Raw genomic sequence first — 27,940 nt, 5'->3', positions numbered from 1 at the left:
AAAAACTCGACTAAAGACGTATAGAAATTTGTTTTTATTCCCAATAGAAGTGTAACAAATATAATTTATTAAAAATTTTGCTGCTCATTAATCATTTATTCCATAAGTTCTTAGATTTATATAAATGTAGAGAATGGCGTACTTGCCATACTGAATATTTACATTTTAAAACCACAAAACAAAACAGAAGTCTCCCAATAAAATTAATTGCATAAAATTGAAAAAAAAAAAAATATGTGCAATGGAATGATTATCTACAGTAAAGTACAGTCACTTCTTGAGGTTTCTATTCTCAACAAATCCAACAACAAGAGTGTCACGGGAAAAAGGCATTGGAACGCAAGACCGTCGGCACATTGCGGATCTTCTAGTCTGCAGACTGGAAGACGCAGGAAAGGACAGGCCATTGTACGTGTCACTTTTACAATCCCCAGTTTTACACTTAAAACTGGCTCCTCCTCCTGCTGAGGCCAGTCCGCCTCCACAAAAGTAAACGCCACAGCTCCTGAACGCATGAACGCCGTTGCTAATGGATTAGGCTGACCGACCACCGGGCCCGTTTCCCCTCAGTCCGAGTCGCTTGTGGGTCCTCCCCTAATGCATCAATACAGCATAGCAGGCGAGGGAACCGTAACACTAATGTCATGTGAAACAAGCTCTGCAGTCAGAACAAATAATTATTCGGCGTCAGCGTTTATTATTAATTTCGTTGTAACTTTGGGAGCACGCTCAGTCTTGCGGAATTTCCCGTAAATCCCATGGATACCCGGCCTTCTGTCAGGCCGTACAATGAACAGGGCGCGGCTCGCGGTCCCGCCTGCACCCGCAACCCGCACAGGCGAGACGACGACGGGAGGTCTAGGACAGGCTGTACGCGTCACGCCTGGGAGAGCAGAGCTGCAGTGTACCCCATGAGGATTAAAGAAAACCAATTAAGACCAAATAATTATATAATAAGTACTTTATCCAGTGCAAAAGGGGTGAGTGGCCGTGCAGGAGATCCCAGCCCGGACAGAAGATGCCAGATCACACGCTTCTTGCATCTTTTCTTTTAAGCCCATGGGTGGCCTCTCCTTCCCGTACAGATCTACACGGACGTGCCGTTTCATCGCTTTGTGCTTTCCAGGAAAAAAAGGAGGACAAAAGTAAAGCAAGGAGGGCAAATTAGCTTCACATTTGTTGGTACATTCATAGGACTCGTTCGCCGATGGACTCAGTCACTCATCAGCAACAAGCAAGTGCTGTACGGTTTCCGTGGAGGTCACTGTGGGAAACCCCATGGCCGAGAAAAGCCATTTGGTTTAAGATAATAAAACATTATAATAATTCACAAAATTCACCTCTTCCATAAACCCTGCGGTATTTCATCTGCTACTCTAAATAGAGCAAAAAACAAAAAACACAAAAGGTAGAATATCCAAGACCAAATAAAAGGAAGGTCTTAAATGCATTTGGTCAATTTAATGGGAAGTTAACACAGGTCCACTCAATCCATTTTACGGGGAGACATTGATCAAATATGCCTAGAGCCTGTCTACCCAGCACGCGACGACGGAACCACGCGACTGTCACCAGCAGATGGCAGTGTGGTCAAGGCCATGGCATCGGCAAACTCAAAAGCGTCGATTACACGTACATAAACTCTGCCAGAAATAAATTAAAATGCTCAGGATTTGTATAACTGCTTATTTTACACACCGTTTTAGACTAAAGGCACTATCTTAATCTGACTGGATATAACAGCTGAACATTAAATATCATTATTAAAACAGAACCCCATGTTTCCTTTAGCAATGCAAGACCTTTAAGTGACCCAGTAACATCGACATGAGCGGAACAAAGACAGCACACTGACAGACGAGCCTCGCCTCTGAATATGATAAAGCTTTCTCTTCTCTTCTGTATGGCTTTTCTGCGACGGTGAATCTTTACAGCGAAAAAGCATCCAGTTCTCCTCACAGAGGAGGGTTAACCACTGTGCCCCCCCTGGAGGGGAGGGGGGGGGGCGGGGGCCGGTGCAGTGGTGATACGGGCAGCATGCAGCCTGCGTCCTCTGAAGTAGGGTGATTATGCGAGCACTCGTGAGAGTGCGGATGTTCCTCTGTGCTGGAGGCAGAAATGGCAGGGCTGATGTGTAGTCAGCCAATCGCTGAGTGGAAAAATGTGGACATGGGTCCGGCACCACTGCGGGTAGATGGAGGCGGAGCCTCTGTCTGCCACAGGGAGTGAGGTGCGGGGGGTGGGGGAGCAAGGCAGAAATGTTGGGGGGGGGTGGAGGAGGGGTTACTCCATTGGGTTAGGCTTGTCCGTCTTCTCCCGTCTGATGATGGGCAGTGGGTGGGCTTCCGTGTTGAACACCCAATGCTCGAAGGGCAAGTGGTCATCCTCCGAGAAGAGCAGATAAAGGTACCTGCAAGGGGAGAGCGGGGAGTCAGGGAGAGCGGGGAGTCGGGGAGAGCGGGGAGAGCGGGGAGTCGGAGAGAGCGGGGAGTCGGAGAGAGCGGGGAGTCGGAGAGAGCGGGGAGTCGGAGAGAGCGGGGAGTCGGGGAGAGCGGGGAGAGCGGGGAGTCGGGGAGAGCGGGGAGTCGGGGAGAGCGGGGAGTCGGGGAGAGCGGGGAGAGCGGGGAGTCGGGGAGAGCGGGGGAGAGCGGGGAGAGCGGGGAGTCGGGGAGAGCGGGGAGTCGGGGAGTCGGGGAGAGCGGGGAGTCGGGGAGAGCGGGGAGTCGGGGAGAGCGGGGAGTCGGGGAGAGCGGGGAGTCGGGGAGAGCGGGGAGTCGGGGAGAGCGGGGAGTCGGGGAGAGCGGGGAGTCGGGGAGAGCGGGGAGTCGGGGAGAGCGGGGAGAGCGGGGAGTCGGGGAGAGCGGGGAGTCGGGGAGAGCGGGGAGAGCGGGGAGTCGGGGAGAGCGGGGAGTCGGGGGAGAGCGGGGAGTCGGGGAGAGCGGGGAGTCGGGGAGAGCGGGGAGTCGGGGAGTCGGGGAGAGCGGGGAGTCGGGGAGCGTGAGAAGTTGAGGAAGGGATGTAGCCAAGAGCTACAGAGGCTTCAATACATCTTTATAAGAACAGTCACTGGAGAATTTAGTCATGTAGTTATTTGTGGAAGGATAGGGAAGCCATCGGCGCTCGAGGAATAAGCGAGGCTGAGAGACGCGGTGCAGTCTGCATGAACGAGGCGGACACTGCATTAAAGCAGCAGGCCGAGTTTTAAAACGCGTGCCAGAAAGCGCCGCTGGGGAAGGCGGCCGGCCGAGCCTGATGCGAGTAAGCCATGCCAGAAAAGGGGTCTGTGGGCCATGGGACTCACTAACATGGAATCGCAAACAAATGCGGCACCGCAGGATAAAAGCGCAGGTGTTGCACAGCCTGAGCGTACAGAAGCACATGGTCATGCCTCTCACACACCACCCGGGCACACTGCGGGGGGCGTGACCTTAACACCTTTTCAGCTTTGGGATCCCCCACCCCAACCATGATCACCCACCCAATGATTGTGGCAGACTCATCATCACCAATCACCATCAGCATCTCACCGCTGACCCAAACAGAAGTGGCTATTACTCTCTCCATAATTTTTCACTTGACCTTGCTAGATTAGGCTCCACTCTTACATGCTTTTTAACGACTTACATCTCTGTAACTGTGTGTTTCCCTGCGCTAATTTGCTTAATTTTGCTTAATGTTACAAGCACCTGCAGGGGCTTGACCAGGTAACCTTCATGCCACAAGGCTGCATGTTTAATTGAAAGACACGTGAGCGGCTTTAAGGCACAGAGTACGAGCCTCGCGCAGTGTGCCGAGTCTCTGCTGGTTCAAAGTAGCGGCAGCTTCACAAAACCACAAAATAAACCACAGTAGCTAAGAGGTTGAGCCAGATGCTGAACTGTCAGGATGTGTGTGTGTGTGTGTGGGGGGGGCATGTATATATTACATTGTGAGAACCAAATGTCCCCACAATGTGATAAAAACCTGTTATTTTGATTTCAGTCCACACAAGAAACAATTATATACAAATATGTAACTGCAATCAAAAATAAAAACTGCCAAAACTCTTGTATTTTGTTTGGTTACTTGTGGTTAAGGTGGGGGCTGGGTGGGGGTTAAGGTCATCATTGTTGATATTAGGATCCTTGTGTTATGTATTTTGTTGGAAGATGATGCAATACTCCCTGGGGGGGTTAGCCACGTCAATGGATGCACTAAAGGGTATGTACACGCACCCAGACCCCCCCCCCCATCACACACACACACACACACACACACACACACACACACACACACACACACACACACACACACACGGTGGGGCAGGCCCATCATACAGGGATGGTGCTTCTTCTGAAGTGCCGATTCCCTGAGGCATCTTGAGGTTCGAGAAAAGAGACATCGGAGCTCCTTTGGACTATTTTGAGAAACTGATGCAGTGCCACCCCCTGGGATGGACCATTGCTATGGCAACAGGGTGGGACAGGCGCTGGTGGGCATGTGGGGTAGGGTGGGGTGGGGGGGGCAAAAGCTGATGCAGATGCTTACTTGAGCGTCTCTGCCAGGAAGAAGCTCTGCTGCACATCATCGTGGTTCGGCCGGGTGCTGTAGACATCACGCACGCCACTGTAACCCCCCTCCACCTTGCAGTGCTGCTCCAGGGCCTGTGGGGGGGGGGAGAAAGACAGTGAGTGGAGGACAGAGCAGGGGAATACCTACGGGGCACAGCATCAGAAGACACTCCTGAAACAATCCACTGACGTGACTTCATACTGCCAACTCCCCACCGGTAACCTCACCAGTTCTGACTTGCTTATACAAATCAACCCCAGCGACCATCTATCTGATGACAACATTAAACCAGCTGGGAAACAAAGGGACCCACAGCGCCCCCCAGAGGTACTTGGCCGCTACTGCATCACTCACCTGTACAGCCTCCCAGCCCCACTCCCTGTACTTGGGATCGTGGGTGAAGCGCCACATGTACATGTAGGTTTCGATCACCTCGGGCCGCAGGATGTAGTACTTCTCGTTCTGCCGTGTGGCGATGGCCTCCACGCCGCCATCGAAGCGGAACGCTTCGGGCCCCAGCTTCAGCCCTGGGGAGACAGACGTCAGCATTAAACCTGCCTCGCCCCCCATCGCCTCACAGGGGGATGGTGAATTAACATTCGGAGGAGGTGTCGGAGCTGAACAGCACCGCGCTAATGGGGGATTTAAGACACCGAGCTCCTGTGTTTTATTTACAACCCCCCCCCCTCCCCTGGAAACCAGGTGTTACTGCTCTTCTGGGGGGGGGGTAGGAATTGCAGTGCTCACTGGTGTCCCTGGCCTGAACCTGCCAAGCAGACCAGTGCCTCATGGAGGGCGTCGAGGCTGGGGAGAGGCAGTTTGCTCGCTGCCCCTACCTCCCTGTGCCCATCTGCATGTCGTGCCTGGCTCCACCTGCCATCCATCTTCCAGCAGGGGGGTGCCTTGGGCTCGGGGGGGCTCTCAATAAAAACACGCCTCATTTGCTGGCCTCCTTGGCCCAAGCCTCTTCATCCCCAAGGCTATTTGTCTTGGCCAAGTTCGGGGACCGTCATGTGAAATCCTGATCAAGTTACTCCTAGTGCAGGTGCTTCAACCACAAGGGGTAAAGAGCTAAAATGCTCCTGCTAGCATGATGGACGACAGAAGCACCCAGTCCGAGGGGGACCCAGCGGGCAGCCTTAATCCAGGAATTTCAACACATCTGTCAGATACCGCATCTTCTGATTCACTCCACTTAGTGTGTAGACTCCAGTTTTTTTTTGCCGATTGGGTCAGGTTGTACCAAGAGAGGTGGGACTTCCTGAGTCTTACTTACGCTGCTCTAAGCAGTTACGATGGGGTGTTTATCAGTACCTAGAATGCAAAGAACATTCTTGTGTTCCTGCAAAGCCGGCTCTTGTTAACTTTCCTCCCAAGAATGAACTTGGGATGCAACGAATCATGGGATTGTTCTTGTTGGCAGGGATGCGTCCTTGATACTTGGGGCGGAGCAAGAATGACATCCTGGGATTTTTACCATCCTCTGTACTTTGGGAATGGAAGATGCCAGGAAACACAAGAACAGTCAAGTATGCATAGTGATAAACACTCCAGGTCTAAGCATTTATGCAGGGGAGCTTAGGCACATACAAGAAGTGAAGAGCCATCATGTAGCAGGTAGGGGGCAGCAGTGGTTTGCGACTGGACTCACCGGTGCGAGCGTATGACTCATGGCACGTGCGTGCGATCTCAGCTGCTAGCTCCATCTGGTGGCCGGTCTTGTCGTTGGGGGCCCCGTCGGCCCCTAGGGCGAACATGCCCCCCGCAAAGCAAGTGAGGTGGCCCATCTTGTGCTCTAGTAGTCCCCCCTTCCACTCAGCGATGTAGGTGAGCCCCCCGCTCGACTTCCGGATCAGGTTCGTCTCGATGGCCTAGGTACGGCACGGAGAAGCCAACACTCCATATCAGAGGGGTTTTACCCAGAAGCCCGTGGGATGACTGATGATTCATCGCCAATGGCCTAGATTTTGCCTCATCTATGAACAGCACACAGCAATACGGTCACACAGGAAATACGATATTCAAGAAAAAGCCATTATTCATGCAGAGGGACAAAATACTTCCTTTAAACATATAGAAACACATTAAACACACCGAGTGGTAATTATCAACGGCACATACTCTAACACCAGGCTTATTCTTCCTGCATCAAACATGGCAGCCTGTTTCCATGTCGGCTCTGACGAAGGGGCTGGAAACCATTTGCGATAAAGTTCTCGAGAGTCATTAACACGGTGCACATCCGGTCTGTTGTGCAGAAGGCAGGGGCCAGTCTGCCCCACGCATCCGTCTCAGGGAGTCTGCGGAGTTATTTGGCGATTGCTGTTAATGTTATTTCCTTAGTTTCCGTACTAAAACACCCAAAGCAGCAGCATCATGTGCTCGACTGTACTCTAACTCAGGAGAGGAAGACGCACTTGGCAAAGTTCACCAAAACCCTCGAATGGAAAAATCAATACTGCGCTCTATCCAGTGTTACTCCCCTTTAAATTCCGGGAAAGGGTAATTTATTTTTGCTGAAACATAGAAAATATGGGGAAAACTTTGCAATCCAGCTTTGAAATGCAGAAATTAATGGACTGTCTGTCATCTAAGTATTTATCAGGTATGCAGGGGAGGATGAGCACAAGGCTGGAGGGCACACAGTCTGCAAGCAGACACACAGACATATACTAAGGGTGTTTTAGAGATTCCATTTAGCTTGACAGCATGTCTCTTGACCCGAGGAACCCAACACATCATGGGTAGAACATGGAAACTCCACACAAAACAAACACATTAATGGACTGAATATTAACCACTACTGCAAAATTGCAGAGAGTCAGTGTTAATTTATGTAATTTAATGGTTTCTTGAGAGTGTAAAAGGACCTATTACATAAATTTGCAGAACAAAATTCAGAAGTTTTACAAATATTAGGGGTAAAAAGAAGGCAGGTCTTTAAAATCAGGCCGTGATAAAAACTATTTCATCTCATGGCAGGAAGTTACTTTGGCAGGGAAGCAGGCTATAGAAGCTGCCTTAGAAACTGCTGGCGAGTACGGTGAGTACGGCGAGTACGGTGAGTACGGCAAGTACACAGACCCGGCCTCCTGGGGCAGGACGATAGCCTGTTGATTTGTGTAGCTGTGTGTATGTACAATTTGGGGGGTGATGAAAGAATACCCAAAACATGCCTGCCGGGATCATCCTGCTCACATCATTTCCTACAGACTTTCCTGACCTTAACGACTGGAGGTGCCGTGGCAAGCTGCCGGTGGTGATGGAGGGAAACACCATCATAATGCATAGACACTCAGAACCGAGGAAAGCCCCCCCCGCACAGCAGTCCCGAAGCACACGGTGCCTGAAGCCTCCTCCACACCCCCCTCTGTGCGCCCATTTGGCAGTACTTCTGGACCATAAGCAACGTGCTGACAGTGAATGTTCAGCACGCTGAATGGTACCCAGCTTCTCGGAGAGACCGATTTATTCGAGCCGGTCTTTGTGGGGGGGGGGGGGGGGGGGGGGTGGCGTTATCTCCTCCGCAGCCTGGTCTACTGCACAGAGATACATTTGCACATAGGGGGGTGTAGGGGGTAAATAATAAACTTTCCGTTTACCTGCAGAGCGTCATAATAGAGCTTCCTGCCCTCCTCGTCCGTCTTGTCAGACATGAGCCAGGCCTTCAGCAGGTACTCGTAGAAACTGTCCCCCAGGCCGCCCACGGACACGTGATCTGGAAGATGGAACATCGTCACGGCGATATGCGGGTAATTTACGTGCCTCGCGGACCGGCTCCCCCATGACAGCGTGATGCACGGCCCCGCTGGTGGCCGTCATAACACCCCCCTGGCAAATGTGTTTACACGGTGCCCCCCCCCCCCCCACATACAAAACAAATACCTATTTAGACATTCTGGTTTCCCACAGTGACAAACATGGCATTCCAGCGTTGCCACGGCGTCGTGATGGAGGCTCCTGACTAATGGGATCACAGCCTCTGACAGGTGACACGTTAAAGATGCCCGCGGGGAGGGATGACATCGCCGCTGCTTTGGTGAAAAGCAGTGACTGTGGGACAGCTGCCACCGGGCGTATCCGAGTGGCTCTCTGGCCGCCGAGACCTCGAGGACCATAAACGCCCTTTCGGGTTCCAACAGCGCCCAGCTCACCCAACTGCCAGCGTTTGTCGGCTCGAGCCTCAGTATGGCCGCACCCCTCAGTAACGATTTAAAAAAAATAGACACATAAGGAATAAATAACAATCGAGTCTGGTGGTGCGCTGGGGGCTGCACTGATAGCAGGCTTCAAGACAACGGATCTGTTGGCTCAGCTGTTTGCCAGTTCTGAAGAATGCCTGACATTTATAACCTTCCTTGCAGCGACCGGGCCCACGGAAAACCTCTGGAGATGTATGCATCAGGCTGCCAGAGAGCAATATATTTCGGGATGTGAGGATTCACAAAAGCCTGCGTGGAGGCTGTTCCTGTGGATTGGGAAGATCATGCTGAGCTCAGGCGAAGCCCATGCCTGCGACAAAGACGAGCGCCGGGTGGAGGGAGGATCGCATCCTTACCGCTGTGTGTGTTCATGAGGGAATCCTCTAAATTATTTAAAGCCCCCCCCCACAGCATACAGATCATATCCCCAATCTTCTAGCAGAACTAGATTATGTTCGCTGAACAGGGGTGACGAGGACAACAATTCAGTCTGATTGTTTGAACATGCTCGCTGACCCAAATCTGAGAGGACATATCTGGGATGGGTGGGGGTGGGTGGTGGGGGGGCAGATACTCTGTCCTTTGTGAAGGACTCTTAGCAGAGTGGGCTGTCCAGGGCTGCCTGGTCCTTTGTAACGCCGGCCTCGTGCGGGGGTCCATCTCAGCTTGTGCCCTTCCAGTGGAGTGTATTCCGTGTTCCCAGCCTGAAGCAAATCCCTGTTAAGCACAGTGGGTTCTGGCAAGATACCCACACAAGCAGCCACCATCCAAAACACGGCGAGCTCATGCCTCCGGGCCGACTGTGACACGCACCCCAGGGGGACTGGCTGCGGTGACCTTTCAGAGCTCACCGAACTTACAGGTCGTTGCTATGCTATATGCAGCCCAATTTCAGGAATTGAGACCCACTCAATGTCCCTGTTACACCTCATATAAGGGGTGTAAATCCCCCTCCCTTGCACAACATGCTCACTCTAGGCATGTGTTTCACAGGAAAGAGGACTGTGTGTTTACACACGTACGGCACGTAAGCAGGAGGACCCTCTGGTTTACCCCCCTAAGGCCGCTACCAGACTGGGGGCGGGTGTAGGGACGTGCGTCAGGGTACGATCCTGCCTGTACTCAGGCTGACGACGAGGCTTTCCTGCTGCTTCAGGTCCACAGAGGAAATGAGCTTAAGCCTCATTATTCGAGGAAAATCCCCCCAGTACATGACCACCCTTCCCTCCAGCTGAGGGTTGTGGCTCCGACGCACATCATGAGATTAGCGCTGAAAGCGGTCCATGAATCACCCTGAGGGAGGCTAGCGGGGATGCTGCAGTGGCGCACGCTGAACGGCAGGGGGAGCCGGCGAGCCTTAATGTCATTAGTAGAGGACGAGAGACTTACGCTGCCCCCAATGGCCGCTGTTGGGGTTCAGGTAGTTGGGATAGAGGCCTTGGGGCTTGTCCAGCCTGTTCAGCACCCTGCGGATGTTCATGACCTGGAAGAGAGGCATCTGGGTCAGCATGGGCGCCGGGGGGGGGGTTACCTGAAGGGAGGGGGAGGCCCCGCCCGGCTCACCTTTTCCGCAAACACAGGGTTCCCCGACAGACGGCTGAGGTGCATGAACTCGAGGTGTAGCGTCCCGTATTCGGCCAGGATGCTGCTTCCTCCGGAGGCCCAGGGCCAGTTCCTGCCCACGCCACTGCGGGACAGAGCGAATCAGCGAGGGGGGGGGGGAGATGACACACCGTTAGAGTGTTTCGTCTTTATGCATCCCGTCTACCGCCGAGTGGCTCGTCAGTTTTAACAGCTGGGCGATTTGAGGTTTATCCATGGAAACAGCTGGGTAAATTAGACTGGGCATGTCTTACTGTACGAGAAACAGAATTCCACTGGTCCAAAGCCCAGTTCCAGCAACAGTCTGATATCCCTGCCTCTTCAGTTTTAGGGCTGCTCCTTAGCTATTAATAAACTGTTACCAATCACTTGGTAATATACACTCACTGGCCACTTTTTTAGGTACATCTGTCCAACTCCGTGTTGATCTTTGTGAAGCAAATATCTAATCAGCCAGTCGTGTGTCAGCAGCACAATGTATGAAATCATGCAGATACAGGTCAGGAGCTTCAGTTAATGTTCACATCAAACATCAGAATGGTGAAGAAAAGTGATGTAAGTGACTGTGAACGTCGCACGTTTGATGGTGCCAGATGGGCCGGTATGAGCATTTCAGATACTGCTGATGTACTGAGATTTCCACACACAAGCATCTCTAGGGTTTACATAGAATGGAACGAACATCCAGTGAGCAGCAGGCAAAACTGAAAAAACGTTGCCTGGTTAAATGAGTCTTGATTTCTGCTGCGACATTCAGAGGGTCGAGTCAGAATTTGGCATAAATACCATGAAAGCAGGGTCTTTCATCAACAATTCAGGCTGGAGGTGGTGTGTTAATGGTGTGGGGGAGATTTTCTTGGCACATTTTGCACCCCTTAATACCAAGTTGAGCATCCATTTAGCACCTGTGATTCTGGTGGAACGGAAGATTTGCATCATGAAAGGTGCAGGCTACAAATCGGCAGCAACTGCGTGATGTTATAACGTCAACATGGTCCAAAGTCTCTGAGGAATGTTTCAAGCACCTTGTTGATTCTACACCACAAAGAATTAAGGCATTACTTAAGGCAAAAAGGGGTCAAGCCACTACTACCATAGCACATCTATTAGAGTGTATTCGTAAATAAAAAGACTCACCTACAATTAACAAATATATTATAAAGACACCTCACTCTTGTCCCCTTCTTCTTGCATTTATAAAGAGCTTATAAATGCTCGATTATGATTCATTTCTGAGTTTGCTTACTCACCCGGTGTTTTACATTTGCAAGTGATTTACAAGATGTTTTCTAAATACCAGAGGCAAGATATGGTAATACGTTTCTAAATTTACTTGTGAACGAATTCTTCTAATACACAATAACACGTTTAGTTACAGTATTACTAATTAAGGGGCAGAGCTGAAAGTGGCCAAATGCATTCTCACTCAGCAATGTCAGCGGCAAGCAAAGGTTCAGGGGCTTAACGGTCCCTCTGCGTGACGGACGGCAGGAACGATGGGCTACTGACACACACTCGTATTCATCTGACAGACACTTCTGAGCAAAGTCAAGCGCGTCAGTGTTTATCCGCGCCATCCTGACGGCGGACCGGCATCACAGACACGGCCCGCGGCCCTTAGTGATAGCCGGAACGCCGCATCCTCCGACCAATCAGAGGACTTGTAACAATTAATGGTAGCCAATCGCGGGGACTTTCTAATCTACGTGTGGTGTGACTGTGGCAGAGGGTGCAGAGGAGGGGGTTGAAGAAGCAATCCCAGGCAGCGTGTCAGCGCCGATCACCTGAGCAGCAGGACATTTCCCAGAATGCCGGGTGCCATCCTTTCCGGACCAATTTCAATTTCAATTACGGACGGCAAGGAGTGAGAATCGCCTCTTGGGAGGTGCGGACTGCGCTCCCGTGTCAGCGGCAATTATTAAGATAAATAGCTGAACGTCAGGCTGATAATGGCAGATAATCACAGCTTGGGAACAGAAAGGAGAGCTGCATGTGGCGTGAAGCATTTAATCGGTACTGCTGTCACATCGGTCATTAAGCCATCGGGCAGAGAAAGAAAGCGGAGAACCGAGTCTGCCACTGGAGCCGCACCACTGGAGCCGCGTCGGTCAGGGGGAACGACGCGGGAATGGGGAAGGAGCAAAGAAACCAGCCGGAAACGGCACGTGTGTGGATGTGTGTGTCTGTATCTACACGGTGTCTCTCAGGAACAGGAGGAAACCAGGATCCCCTTCCTTGTGTGGACTGAAGGTCACTTGCACCACGTAAACAAACTTTTTTCCCCCCATTTTCTGGAAAAGAACGCCAGTAACAGGATGCCTTTTGGCCACATGTTCAGAGTAGGGTGTCAGGGATGCCACGTGCTCCGGGGTGCAGGGAGGAAGCAGGCAGCGAGCAAACGGGGGCAAAGCTCCTCCTCCTCCTCAAGTATACGTCTGTCATTACACAGCCGATTAAATCATGCTACAAGAAGGGGGGACTCGTCAAATAACTTCTGGTGCTGATGAGGGCAGTAATTCAGCTTGTGCATAACCAAAAAAAAAAAAAAAAAAAAAAAAAAAAAAAACATTGCCCATTGGACCCCGCCCAACATCCTGGCCGTTAGGGAGAACACCAGGAATACTGATGATTTGATACCTTCTCAGCCTAGTCACAGGTCCAGGATCAGCACGTCAGGCTCACTGGGCACCTTTTAGGCTGGTCATAGGTCCAGGATTAGAGCATCAGGTTCAGGATCATTGTATCCCACTCAAGGGCCTGGGCAGCATAGCGTGAAACTCTGGATCACAGGTAAGGCTTGGGGGGGGGGGGGGGGGGCACCGCACTCGGCACTCAGGTCCAATTTCAGTAACAGAGCACCTCCCCCATTCTGATCACATGGTACCAGGGGCCTGCCTAGAAATTATGGACACTATGACTATGAAGTTATTTTTTTTAGTTTAGGGGCCATGCCGCTGTGCCGTGCCATCGCTGTAACGCAGGAGAATAGGGAGATTGCGTAGGGTCCCCCCCGATGCTCAGGGCCCCCCCAACTGTGTGGGGTGGATTCCATGTGGAGAGCAGCAGGGGAGCAGACAGAGCAGTGCAGATGGGGACGGTCCCTTAGAGAGACAGCGCTCACAGCTGCATATTAAGCCGCTTCCTCAGGCTGCGAGTGACACCCATGACTGCCTGGGACACCCAACGCCGGGCTGGCGGAGGAGAGGGAAAGATCTGCTCAATTTTCTCTCGCATGGAGATAAAATTATTCCTCTTTATCTAGCCAGCTATAAATAAAGCAAAATGAAATATAGATGTAATTTCTCTGCTGCCCATTTTATCAGAGGTATGTATCAAAAGGCGGCGCTCTGGTTAGAAGGCCAATGCTGACCCGGAAACCCGGGTGGATTAAATGGATGCCCCCCCCCCCCTCGAATGCGGACCCCTGGAAAGCTACTGCGCTCATCTCCACCCCCAGTGTGTGGGTTCTGCTTCCTCCGACTCTGGAGGGCGCAGGAGTTCAGGGAATGCGGCACGATGCAGCTCGCTTCTTGGCAAACTGCACTTCCTGTCACTTAAACCGTTCCTTTCAGTCCATAAAAAAAAAAAAAAAAAAAAAAAAAAAAAAAAAAAAAAAAACACTTCAGCAGCCCCCCCATGAGAAACAAAGTTGAGCTTCTTCAGGGGGTCCCTACCCCAGAAATTCCTAAAGCAAAGACTTTCTTGGGAGTCAGGCGATGGCCCCACCTCGACCTCACGCCAACCGAGGCCTCGCTCGCGTGCGCAGCACTGACGAACCGGCCGACCCGTGGCACTCGGGATGGTGTTTACGTTCGGCCTTTGAACCTCCAACCACTAGATGGCGCTTGGACTCCTACCGCAACATGTACACACTGTCTGCTAGTGAGCCCTGCCCTGCTGGTGAAAAACGCGCGTCTTGGAGAAGGTGTCTGGGGCCTTCATTAAGCATTAGGATCAATCCCCGAACCCCCCCCCCCCACCCCACCCCCCCAAGAACACAGGCGGGAAACTCGACAAATTGGTAAGATGCTTTGAAGCCCCCACTTTCCTTAATGCGGGAAGACGCTTCAAAGATCCTACGCCATTTTTTTCCTACGGAAAAACCAACAACCGCATAATTAAATCTTGTCAGAGTTTCCCAAGCTGCCGGGCAGCTTTTTAATCAGAAACAGATGAAAAAAAAGGCTTCAGTCCACCAGCTACGGACTTGTGAGGGATCCTGATCCCTCGGTGGGTCTGGAACTGACCCCCGGCAGGGTGGGCGGAGGCCCAGTGCATCACGAGACGGGGGCAGATGGCTGCCTTGTCATACGAGTAAGGCAGTCCGTGACCAGAGCCTCAACATCGCCCTCTACCGGAGCCAATCGAAGTTACTGTCACGGCAGGATCGCTTAATCGCTTCTGGGTTGGAAAGCCAAGATGTAAAGCATAAAATAAAAAATAATAAGCAAAGCAGTGTAATTACCTTCAGATAGAAAGGGGCTGCTGTAGACCAAGGAGTAATTATTCTATGCAGTCTTACTTCTCTTCTCTGTGACAATTAAAACACTGTTTAATTACATAATTATCTTAAACACTTACGGTAAAAAGACCCTAAATAAAAAAATAATGAATAAAATAATAATAATAGTAGCAGCAGCAGTAGTAATAATAATAATAATAATAATAATAATAGTAGCAGCAGCAGTAGTAGTAGTAGTAATAATAATAATAGTAGCAGCAGCAGTAGTACTAAATAGCAATAATAATAATAATAGCAGCAGTAGTAGTACTAATAGCAATAATAATAATAATAATAATAGCAGCAGTAGTAGTACTAATAGCAATAATAATAATAATAATAATAGCAATAATAATAATAATAATAATAGCAATAATAATAATAATAATAGCAATAATAATAATAATAATAATAGTAGTAGCAGCAGTAGTAGTACCTAATTTTTCTCTCAAAAGAAAGCTGGTACTAAAGGGCCGTTTGTTTTGAATAGGTGGGAGGGGCGTTAATTACGTGTCATTGCCTTCCCCCCCCCTAGGAGAGTGCGGAGAACCCGGGCACCGTGAAGAGGGCACGCTGTCTGGCACAGGTTGGTACACTGCTGCGATGCCCACCCCAGAAGATGTCCTGTGGGCTCTGACACCCCCACAATCTGGATGTCTGGCAGAGGCTGAGCGGCAGTGTGATCCCGCCCACAGCTCCCTGGCTGTCTGCTAAGACGTCCGGAGCACTGACACATGATGATAGGCATATATCCCGCAAAGTGCGGAGTACAGTGACCAGGGACGGTCACTCTGCACGGCCGTCTCCGTGGCAACACCAGAGCTCCCGATGAACCGCAGACAGTTGCTCTGCCCGGCTACCCCCCCCCCCCTCCCCCCCCCACAACCCGTTAGCTGTTTCCCACTTAATTGAATTTGGCCGGGTTAGATCGAGTTAAACTGATGTCAGACTCTGACAGCAATGAAAATGGAGGGGGGGGGTTTATCTTGCTTACAGTCATAATGACAGGGTGAGAGGTGCAGGCCACAGATAAGCTAAGGGGGCATAAGAAATGCCACGGGTGTCTTTGGAGTGGGGGGGGGGGGGCTGCCAGGATCAAGGCAGAGGTCTGCAGGAAGGGAGGTGGGTAGGAGGAGGAGGAGGAGGAAAAGAAAAGCAGGTGGAGGAAAGGAGGAGAAGCCCTCATCTGATAGGAAGCCTCATCGAGCTCCAGGCTGGCCGCCCAGGTCGAAGCTGCCTGTCTCAGACACAGACACACAGACCTCCAAAAGTAAGAGCAGTCCTTCACGGGGTCCCAGAATCAGAATTTAAAAAGGAATGCTAGAGGTGCTGCTGATTGGCTGCCCAAATGGGTGGGACGGCCAATCGGCAAGCTCCATCAGGCAGCTGCAGACGGCCAATGGGCAGCTGGAATAAGCCTGAGTTGTTAACCTTTCTAAGAAGCCCTATCTACCACCCTACCCCAGTGCCCATAACCATAAGCTGTGAAAGTGACAAACAGCTCGAGTACAGCCCTAAATACAAGTATTTAAATAATAACGATATAAAAGTAACTCAGACGCAAGATTGCTTTGAATTGCTTCGCTTTCTTCTGGAGGGACCATACCGCAAGAGAGATAAGCCAGAGTAACAGAAGTAGGGCTTCCCTGTAGAAAAAAGGTATGCTCGACTCGCTCTTACAGTGAGAATCTCATTAAACAATATTCACGCCTTCTCACTGACTCTACTAATTAATCCAAAAAAGCACTGTCACGACGAGCAGGCCTTTCAAGTAACAAAACACTAATTAAATCAATTATTAAATCCCAAAGGCTTTAATTTGATTGATTACTTTGTGAATGGCATTCTTCATCTGGCACAACAAAAGAAAAACCACTCAAAAAGGAATAAATAACTGGGGAAAAAAAACAGATGAAATGGAAGTGGGGAGCGGAGAGACAAAGCAGGGATTAAAACTAATCAGATAACGCACCCTAAACAGAATCTACAATTGAAAGCTGCAGAGAGACTTGACGCATTTCAGCTTCCCTGCCTGGACGAGCTTTAGCCACTGAGGTTTGTCAAACTTCAAAAGATCCAGACTTGGTACGGCGAAGCTTGGACAAATTCATTCGATTTTTTTGCAGCGTTTCCTAGGTAATTACGTGCCATTGATTGCTTAAATGAGTGATCGATAGTACCCAGGGCTATGAGACTGACACGACCCGGACGTCACTCTCCAGTTAAACTGGAAGTTGACAGGCAGGCTGGGGACACTGGGAACGAGCAGGGAACGATGTGTGAGAGACTGAGGGGGCAGCTTGGTCCTACTGGGAACCAGGAATCACGGATCGTGGACGTCATTGCTGCTCAATCTAGGTCAAGGTCCTGCCGGTCAAGACATTAAAAATAATAATAAAAAAACACACTTCTTCCTATTTTTTGTTCCACCCCACAGCATGGGTTACGCCACACTAAAGAATTACCGTCAACAGCAGGCGTATCAGCCTCAATGTGATAAAATCAGCAGGTCTTTAAAGCTAATAAATCGTCTCCTGACGATTTCACCCTGAAGCGATTTCACCATCCTATCCGTCACACCAGCTACATTAGAACGACTGAGGTTAAGGGCCTAGAACAGTCACATCACCGATAATGCTGGGATTTGAACCACTGACCTTCTGAACACAGCCATGGTGCGTCATTATCCACTGAGCCACACAGCTCCCACCCCCTTAAAGTGTCTGACGAGGGGGTAAATGAGGGTTCGAAAAGGAATCCCCTGTCATGCCATTACTAATTATCTCGCCACTTACTGCTGGCTGTATAACACGCTTAAGAATTTTTAAAAACGTGAGCTTAGCGAAACACCCGTGTCCTTCCCGATATGTGAATCAGTGACCTTGGGTACCTGGTTTCACAGCTGCCCACCTCCAGTAGAGATCAAATGGTTAGCAACACCCCCGCACTTTAAGTCAGGACATCTACCTGCAGCACCGCGAGGTGAAGCGGTGAAGTTAGACACCCTTAATTACGTCAAACTCTGGGATGAATTCTGCACTCGCAAATCGCCCCAGGCCACTGCATGATGTACTGCGATGAGCCAGCGTTAAAATAGCTGCAAAGCTGCTTGTTCTCACCCTGCGATTTGAAGTTCAATTTGAAAGCTTGGCACCGCAAAAAAGCCCCAGAGCTGTGTTGCTGGGAGCCGACATCTTATTTCACCCAGTGAACTCTGAAGGGGTCAGCGAAACGAGGCCAGAATGAGTAGCTGGGAATTAACAGAATTTGATTAATGTGTGAGTCACCGTAGCTGCAGCCCGAGGTGCTCAGCACCCGCCGCAGCGCGCTCCTTTAACCACCAACATCCCCGTTTCTTAAATTAAATATGCATGACACAAACTGAGCTCAGCTAACTTTTCAGCTTTTTTTGGACTTCTTTTTAGGCACATCCCATTTTTTCCGGTTTTTGTTTCTTCGGATTCGGGTGTCAGCCACTGGCAGCTGAAGACGGTCCTCCCCGCATCCTCGTGACGCAAACCGTATCACTCCCATGTACTAAGGCGTCGCTGCCTCAACCACACATCAAAGCTTGTCACCCAGAAGGAGAACGGACCACTTTTTCTACCGCATTTGGAAGTGTATGCAAAGAACACGCACGCACACACACCAAGTTCACTCCTCCTCAAGATTAATCCTGTGCAAGGTTGTGCTATGACCCACTTCTCACAGAGGGTGGTGCTATACGCCCCCTTGCCGACTGATGTTCTACTAATGCCAACAAAGCAATTGGTTTGAGGGGAGCTCAGGCAGCTATTAAGCAAGGATGACCTCTTGAGGCCCTGGTCCAAGATCCCATCTGCAACGTGTACCTTGATTTCTCCAGGCGCTTGTAAATATAGAAATGGCCAGACTGAGCAGACAACTAGGCCATGGCTTCTCACTGCCCGCTAAAAGTAGAGCTAAGAAACTTATTGGGGCTGGACGACAAACACATGTGAAACCAGTGCTACTGGATCACTGCGAATCGCTGGAGAATAATCAGGCATGTATCACAGATCTTCTGCTAATCAAAGTCACCATTTTTCAGTGACTGCTGTGTCTGGGTTTTTTGGAGATCACAGTCAAGTCAAGTAGGTTTTTATTGTCATTTCAACCATACACACAGTATATAGTGAGATGAGATAACGTTCTTCGGGACCATGGTGCAACACAGAGCAACATCATAAGTGCAGACAGGACATAAGCATAACAGTACAAATTGGCAAGACAAGACAACATACAGTGCAAATTAACAGTGGAGTTACTGTATGGTAGCAGTGAGGGCTGTAGCCATGTGACCTGCAAGCTGTGGGTATAAGCGGCACCTCCTGCTCAGTCCAGCGTGTGATCCGATGTCACCCCCACCCCCACGAAAAACCAGAGAGATCTCGCAAGGAGGGGTTCCCTGGGATGCCAACTTTCAGGTGTCAACCACAAGGGTAACTTTACCTCCTGTTTTACAACGGTGAGTGAAATATGAGGAAACCTGTCAAGAGGCAAAGAATATGTGCTTCATAATGCAGGAGGAGGCGAGAACATCAACAGCCGCCTGAAGCAGCATCCCATACCGTGTACCCGTTTCCAGTTACATAATTCTAGCGATAAACTTGTCAATTATTTCTTCCTGTTACAAGACACAAAAAATGCCTGGCACTATACTTATTCAACTATTACGACTGTAAAGAGCAGTAAAAAAAAAACAAAAAAAACAACACTTTAAAAATTTTGTTTCTTGTTATTCTGTCTGCTTATTCCTCCTGAAAAGGCCGGACATGCAGGCTGATCCAGGGTCTGTGAGGCGCGTTGTACACCAGCTCTGCAGTTATATCACTGTCAGCCGGGTCCCAGAGAGGCATGGAGAGCCTGGGACTGTGAGCAGGAGGATAAATGGGGGAACGGCAACAGTGCCACAGGGAGCGCGGGTGGCAGCAAAGGACGTCCCCACCCAAACGTCGATCCACAGGCACGCGTGTCCTCATGAGTGCACGCGTGTCCTCACTTCCAGGGAATATCGGACAAATCACTTATCTAGAACCGGGGGTGTATCTGGAAATTCTGGGCTCCCTGACAAAATATCGGTCATGGGAGTTTTACTGACACAATAATGTTCTGAGGTTAGAATGAAAAACGAAAGATAACCAATCAGAGTGTAGAGGATGTGGGTGCAAGCAACTAGAGGAGACAGGACCAACCAATCCGATGTCTTGGTCCCGCCTCTTCTGGTTGCTAGGACCCACCTCCTCCACAAACCGATTGGTTCATTTTTTTTTTTGTTCTGAAAATGTTCCTCAGAGCATTTCTATGCAAGTACAAGTCCCATAAACCAAAATATCACATTGGGTGAACATAATTTTATGTATTCAGGGACCGTTGTAAAAGGTTGAGATCCCGAATCTGCCAGGGTACCCACACCCCTACTGTGCCCATGCCTAGAACCAAGAGCAAAGTGATAGGGTCACATTCTACATTCAGGAATGATTATTCCACTGCACTTGGAGCATGGAGTCAATTAAACAGTAAAGAATTGTCTCTGTATAAGACTTTACATCTATCTAATAAAACCATGCACCCATAATCACGCAGCTATTGAACATGAGTCCAACATGCAAAGGCCGTGCCGATTATTCTGTTTATTGGTATAATCTGCCTTGGAGAGACCGCATGGCCGTCCATTTAAATGTAGCAGTGGGTCACCGTCTGCATGATTATCGCCGCTGAACCTTGTTCTGAGGGCGGCTCAAACTCAAACACAACTTGCAAAAGCACGCTGGCGGGAAACGGGGGAGGACATGTGCCCAGCGGGGGGGGGGGTCCACATGCATTCTGTGCACCGGGGCGATGGGGGGGTCAAACACTGTCTCTTCCTTTTCCCCTAAAGCTGGCAGCTCTGACTTTAACAATGATGGTGCTTGGATTTCAAACACTAGAGCGATGAGACCCATGAATCCCTGTGGAGACCCCCCCCCACCCTCACCCACACCCACACGCCCATCCCAAGCTGCATATGCACAGCAGCCCCCCCGGTGAGGCAGCAGACTGGGCTCGCTGATGAGAGCTGGCACACAGGGGCACAGTCTGTCTATTACTGGGAATTTTTATTTGTTTTTTTTTTTGTTATCCGGTGACTCAGGGCTCTGCAGCCAGGCGGCAGGAAAGGCTGGAAGCAGAGAAGGTACCATTTCTCTGCATGACTGATAGACAGCGGCGGAGCAGTGCAGCTGGGGGGGCAGCATCGGGTGCTACTGACCTTTTCATGTTCAGGAGCGCCCAGGGGATGCCAGTGGGGGTCTTGAAGGCTGGCAGAAGTTTCTCCCCCAGCTCTACTGCCTTCTTCCTGTATACCTGATAAGAGAGATGAGCGTTTTTAGCAATGTAGCCCCGCCCACCCCCCAGTCCCCACCCACTGAAAGCTGGTAACCCTGCCCACCCCTGCTCTCAGCCTACTGACAGCCGGTGGGAAAGTCCCGAATTCCCCGCCCACCCTCAGCCTCACCACTCACACAATCTCACGTAAAACAATCCCGCCTGTCTGATAAGGAGACAAATTCGATCAGTTGCTGTTACGCGACCTCCCCAGAAACTCATGCTCAGGCATATTGCGGAGTATTCTCAGTACTTAGATTACAGTATTACACTGTGCGTGGGCAGTTTCTCAGATACACCCAATCGGTACTGGATAGGATCCACTTCTGTCTCCAGAACTGCTTCAAGCATGAAAAAGTTTTGCCTTCAGAGAAGCCGCTCTGCACGCCGCTGCAGTACAGAGCCGTTACTCCTGCACTGTGGCCTCCCTGTTAGCTTTAACGAGTCTCCTCTGACCTCGCTCAATAACAAGGTGTTTTCAGCCACAGAAATACCATTAACTGGATGTTGTTGGATCATCACACCGATCTCTGTAAACCCTGGACACGGCAGCATGTGAGAATCCCAGGCGGGGGCTCATGTCTCGAAGATGCCGGAAGCATCGTGTAACATTTGTTACGCGTTTCCAACCAGACCCCAGGGTGAGCGATGAGTCTGGCTCAGGCCGACAATGTGAACTGGAAAGCAAACGTTACGAAAAGCTCTCAGAGAAACCAACGGGACAGAGCCCCTCACTGGCCCACGAGGCGAGGGAAGGGGGCTGTTTAAAAAAAGATAACCTGTCAAATAACGATGGAATGAGGTGCCAGTCACTCAGAAATAATTAAATCCCTCTTTTTAACAGGGCTGGGTAAAACCGATAAAGGCAGACCAACTGGAAGGTGAGTTCAGCAGAGCATTCAGGAGAGGAGTCTGCATTAAGTAGGTTCTGAACAGAAGCAGAGACACCCCCCCCCCCCCCCACACACACACTCAATCAGCTCTTTGTATCGACACTGTATTTCAGGTCAGCGCCCACTTTGAGATGACTGGCTGCCGCATCGACGCTTTGGGATGACGCGGCCTGCTTTCGCCGTCCTTGACAGTTTGGAAAGAGGTCGGAAACCGACCCCCCCCCCCCCAGGGAATCCCAGGCAGACGGCTCTCCCCCCTCCCGGGGCCTCTGTGGGCGAGCGCCTGCTAAGACATAGAAGCCCCCTCCCTATTGGTCGCTAATCGCTAAATCCCACCGCAAGGTCAGCCTGAGACCGTTACATTCCCGAGCAGGACTGTCCCTACCAATTTATATGATAAATGTTTTTAATAAAGCTGGAAAGCAAATCGAATAAGCCCCCCCCCTCCCCATTTTCAAGCAGGCAGTGAACCTTCTCCGGGGTTTAATGTGCGATTAAATGGCCACTTTCAGCAGCTGGAGACAGGGTGACACGGCTGCCGGAAAGGACCGCCGATGACCGTCTTCCTTCGTCAGTCATGGCTGAGCGGCGGATAGCAGTAAATGCACAAAGAGCACCGGGGCTTTACAAAGGAGGGGTCGCCGTCACCCCCATGCCCCCGTGTCTGAGGGCGTGCTAGAGCACCCCCGCGCTCGCTCTCCAGGGCCCCTGAGGGTGCTGATCTGATCAGCCACTGCTGAGCAGGCGGACAGGTCTATCCCGGGTCTGTGACAGAGCTCCCCCACACTGTCCTGCTGTCAGGGAGCAGCGCCCAACAGCCCACGGCAGGTGTGGAGAACTGGCAGCTAAGAAAGATGAATGGCTGCATCACTTCTTAGAGGAGGGGGCCAAACAGCCCAGCCGGAGCGAAGAGGGGCCAAAACAGCAGCCACATGCGTAAAGGCGCTCTCACGTCCCGTGACTCTACGCAGAAACGGACGCGTACCACCAGCTGCATTGCCAGTGGGCTGACGCCATGCCGCCAATCACAAGCAGAATTAACAGTATGCACTGGTGCACCCTTAACGATGCAGTGCAGTATTGCCGTCTCTGTCACGCCTCCCTGTTGGGGGGGGGGACACTGTGGCAGAAGGGCACTTGGAGGCAATTACAGTATTCATTTGCAGGGATTTATATCTAGTCAGCACACAGAGCTGGCAATACAACTACAACTATCCCCCCCCACGCTCAAGCCCCCAGCGGGTAATTTATTGGGAATTCTCTGGAGAGATGGTGTGAGCAAAAATTGAGGAGGAGAGAGAGGGAGGAAGAGAGAGGTGGTGAGCGGGTGCAGGAATTCTCCCCAAAACACCTAGACGGGAAGCACAGGATGCCCTCACAGGGCGCCCTCACAGGGCGCCCTCACAGGACGCCCTCACAGGACGCCCTCACAGGACGCCCTCACAGGACGCCCTCACAGGACGCCCTCACACTAGGTGACCCATAATGAGCATATTTGACCCCCGAAGTCCAGTTTGTTTGACTAGTCTGATCGCTTGAAGGGGTGGGCCCTGGCATGGTTCAGTTGGACTTGGATACGGAACACAGACATGATGTCAATGATGTGACTGGCACACACACGTGTACAGATACATCACACATGAACTGGACCCGGGAAGAGTGCATCGGGTCGGCTGTACGGATCGGGAAATGACATTTAATCAAATGGTGGCAAAGGGATCACTTTGGCCTACAGCAGAGGCCCAGTGCTTGCCGGAAATCTGAGCTGATGAGAGTATCCAGGAACAACTGGATACAACACACAGAAACTGATATTTCGTAAAATCTTCTTACGTGCAGCATGATTAAATGAGAGTCTATAAGAGGGCTGTGTGTCATCGCACCCAAAATGACTAGAAATAAGCCACAAATTAAGGGCTTCAAATAATAAACTCCATTGTGTCGTGCGTTAGCGCTATTCTTCTTATGTTTGCCTCTTAACAAAAACTTGTACGACAATGACGAAAGCGCTTTCGAGCCCGAAATGTTAAGCATAATGTCAGCACAATCCAGCGTGGGCACGGGGAGGGGGGACAATCGTGCTTGAGCATCGTAGAAGGCAACTGGGCCAAGTGTGAGCATGCTGTCAAACACCCAGTCCCGGTTTCTGGTGCGGGACTGTTGGAGCAGGACCCTTCATGCAGACGACCATCGGCTCAGTGACTCCCAAATAAACTTACTCCGTTACTGGTGCCTGATGGCACCCTGGGGTCCTATGCTGACTGAGCCTCTGATTAGTGATTAAGGCCCGGCCCCCGCCCCGAGACACATCCAGAGGCTCAAGGGATGCTAAAGGGGCATGATAACACAAGCAACATAGGACATGAGAAGTCAGCTTCCTCAAATCTTGCCATGCCCAGGGGAGGGGTCGTCTGGCACATCGCAGCAGGATTCTCCGCCCCACAAACAAATCCGCAACCGAGTCCCTCATCAATTACAGGAGTTGCGAAATAGGCGGGGGTGGGGGGGCACTAAAAAACCACAACAAAGAGCTCATTATCAGCTTGCACGCGCCAGAGTGTATCGATCGGAAAACGTGCCGGTGAAGGCGCCGCTGCTCCTCCGCTCGCTGTGATAACTGTGTCTCGGCTGTCAGGGCACATGCTGCAATGAATCTTTTCTGCGCTGCCGATGGCGAGGCGGTCCTCCTCAAGACCGACGCCCCTGCCATTGATTGGCAGCGAATCAGAGCGGATGTCCTCATCTCAGCCTGGACGCCACGAAGGACGAGCGGGCCAGCCGTGGGTGTCCTCTGCCGCACACGGGACACGAGGCGGGTTATTAATACAGAAACAGTCAATGTTGGCACTTTGATCCGACACTGCAGAAGCATCAGCTAAACAAACGGAATGATAACCGTGGGCTTGGGGTCTAATGACCCGTCTCCATGGTCAAAATCAACAGATCCAGCACGCACTGTGGCCCAATTCAGAGGCTCCTCAGTTTTCTCCCAATCGAACGTCTGTCAGGGACCACAAAGTGGCCCTGGTTCTTTGGAACCAAACCTGGTACGGGCCACTAGGACGCTGTACCAGGGTATCATCCTGGCCCGAACGCTGCTGTAACCATGCAGCTGATGTTCAGGCCCAAGCTCCCTCTCCAATCTCCCGTTCGCGACATATCACACGCGAGGCGTCCTGCCACAGGGGCGATATGAGAAGTGCGACATGAAACACAACCCCATAAAGGTGGGGGGTGGGGGTGGGGGGAGAGGCACCAGTAAGAAATGAGGGCAATATGAGCGTGAGAGCAGAACAGCCTCCACGCCTCCCAGAGATGAAAATCCCCCTTAGTGCAAACATTATACGGCCCAAAGGGACAAATGTACGCAATACCAGCTGCAGTTTCAACCACGATGAATGCTTTTGTTTTGCAGTACGAAATATTGTAAATTAAAGATTGCCCTTAAAGAGCCAAGCACCCAATTTTATCTCTTTTCAGTTAATGAACTGGGAGCTGATCTGACATGTCAAGCCCCCCTGCGGACATCTCTCCGCAGGATGCCCCCCCCCCAGGGGAGTGAGATTTGCACTACGGAGCCTGCGAGACTGATCTGGCCAGAAATGAGTAGCTTCGGTCAGGTGGAGGGTCGGGGGCTGAGGGCGCCCCCAGATCGCTGGCCGGACGGCCCACTCAGTCCCCTCAGGATCATGACCCTGGGGGCGATCCCCCTAGTACCCCCCTAAACCCAGAGGCACAGGGGAGCCACTGAATATCTGTTGGCTGCTGCCAGCCCGTGATACATGAATAGTGATAAATGATAATTACAGCCTTTAAAACAGGCAGGGAGGAGCACAGGCAGCAATGGCAGCCTTTCAGATCCCAAAGGATCATAATTTCATGCAAATCCTTTAAATGCTCGAGAGCACTAGAACGGGACAATCGCAAAACCGCAAGCGCTTCACCTGGGCTTCTCTCAGTTGGAGCTATAACCTGAAACGCGAGATTCACACACGGAACTGCATGAGCCGTGAGAGGCCGTGTGAGAAAGAGCAGAGCCGCTGAGAGCAGCACGTCCAGCAGAGCGGACAGAGCATCCCGCTCCATAGTGCTCTCTAAACCGCCACTGGTGGTTAGACTGCGAAGCCGAATTAGGACAAAACCAACATGCATTCATGCAAACATCCATCTATGTGGCCATCCATCCATCCATCCATTCATGTACCCAAAGAAACAAACGTATCTCCATATATCCAAGCATTCATCCATGCATCATCATCATAATAAAATAATAAATATTAATAATAAAACTGATATTTTATTGTTCCCCATGGGGAAATTCTCTGTAGACAAGAGCAAGCTGGCCGTGAAGGGCAGCCATCTGTGGTGTCCAGGGAGGCGGGGTGGTTAGGAGCCCTGCTGATCACAGGCACAGAGGCTTAGATCACTGAGCCACACACTGCCCCCCAATCCATCCATCCATCCATCCATCCATCCATCCATCCATCCGGGCTGCAGTACATCAGCAAATGCCATTCTAATAATCCCTGCAGCACACTTCCAAAGCTCACTCAGGGACGCGTCCGCGTCAGTTGCCACCCGGGTGACAAGAAGGCAGCTTAAATGCAGAGTGACTTCTCAGGGTCACACCTCTGGCCACATCCATCCCATATGAGCACGAGGCTGTTCCAGCGCTAACTTTGATAAAGACCCACAGCGACCTTAAAGAACAGGCTGACGAAGAAGAAATACTTCGGGGGTGTAAGGTCCTGGAAGGGAACTGCAAAACAAAGCAGGCTGTCAGAGCAGAAGCCCTCAGATCTCATGCAGACCTGTCCTTTTAAAGACCTTGTAGAAAGTAACTTTTAAAGAAGCGGCACGACGAGGCGGCGCAGGTCGCGGGACACCATTAGGCTTCGACATGCTGATATAATGTGCATCTACGCAGCTAAGCTGATGTAAGCGGGATGCAACCCGACATTTTGGTAAACAGACCACGCTGGCAATAAATATTAACGAGGCTCCCCGGAGGAGATGCGGACTTCAGGACTCTTTTCCTGTGGCGGCCTGAATCCCGGCAGCATTGCCCTTTATCCCCCCCCCCCCCCATCAAGCAGAGTCCCGCTCGGCATTCCGCCCTCAGGATATGGATCTTATGATCCACCGTGAAGACGGGGCGAGATCAGAAACCTCTGTGCCACCTTGATTGGTTCACCGCGTCTTCTAGGCGAAGGGGAGAATATAGGAGGCTTCACCTCGACACCTAGCATGACGGGCAAACGGGACGGCGCTGCCCCCCAGTGTTTCCCAGGAAACGGGGCGGATCGTTGACGGATCGGGCTTCGCGTGGGAAGAGGCCTGCGGGGCTGCTAACAAGAACGCCAGAACAGTCCGGAATATAATCCCCTCGAGTGAAAAAAATAAAAAGGATGGGAGGAGAAAAAAAAAAAAAAAAAAAAAAAAAAAAGGGAATGCAGGATACATCCAGAAAGAAAACAAAGGGAACGGGGGGAGAAACCATCAGAAATAAGTTGAGAAGAGAACGCCAGGCTCTACAGCCAAGCGTTAAATTCACGGTTTCTGGGAGGAGGATGATGATGACATGGTGCGACCCGCCAAGTCGCCTCCGGACAGTCGCCCAATAGCGCTGTGATAGTCTGCAGTGGGCCGGCCACCTGTTCAACGCCGCTGACACGCGGCTAACCGAGCTCCCTCTCTTATTCGAAGCTGCAGGGTGGCAAAACGAAAACAAAAGGTCTGCACCAGGGTCACCGATTCAGATTGGGACGGCTTTATTCCAAAAGGTAGACAAACGTTCTGTGTACGTA

General features: G+C 51.0%; 1 protein-coding gene across 2 annotated transcripts in view; it reads right to left on the bottom strand.

Annotated features, from left to right (window-relative positions):
- Positions 1-19: 19 nt before the first annotated feature.
- Positions 20-27,940, bottom strand: part of man1a1 (mannosidase, alpha, class 1A, member 1) — a 74,100-nt gene continuing 46,179 nt past the window's right edge. For both annotated transcript variants that reach the window (XM_048985430.1, XM_048985431.1), the window contains exons 5-12: positions 21,125-21,219; positions 10,317-10,440; positions 10,143-10,236; positions 8,154-8,269; positions 6,203-6,422; positions 4,906-5,078; positions 4,528-4,643; positions 20-2,410 (exon numbers count right to left, since the gene is read on the bottom strand). In XM_048985430.1, coding sequence (XP_048841387.1) covers positions 2,284-2,410; positions 4,528-4,643; positions 4,906-5,078; positions 6,203-6,422; positions 8,154-8,269; positions 10,143-10,236; positions 10,317-10,440; positions 21,125-21,219 — 1,065 coding nt within the window. In that variant the 3' untranslated portion in view covers positions 20-2,283. The remainder of the gene's footprint in view (positions 2,411-4,527; positions 4,644-4,905; positions 5,079-6,202; positions 6,423-8,153; positions 8,270-10,142; positions 10,237-10,316; positions 10,441-21,124; positions 21,220-27,940) is intronic.

This window comes from Brienomyrus brachyistius, chromosome 19 (assembly GCF_023856365.1).
Source record: "Brienomyrus brachyistius isolate T26 chromosome 19, BBRACH_0.4, whole genome shotgun sequence".
Lineage (NCBI taxonomy): Eukaryota > Metazoa > Chordata > Actinopteri > Osteoglossiformes > Mormyridae > Brienomyrus > Brienomyrus brachyistius.
This window is presented reverse-complemented; position numbering and strand designations above follow the sequence as displayed.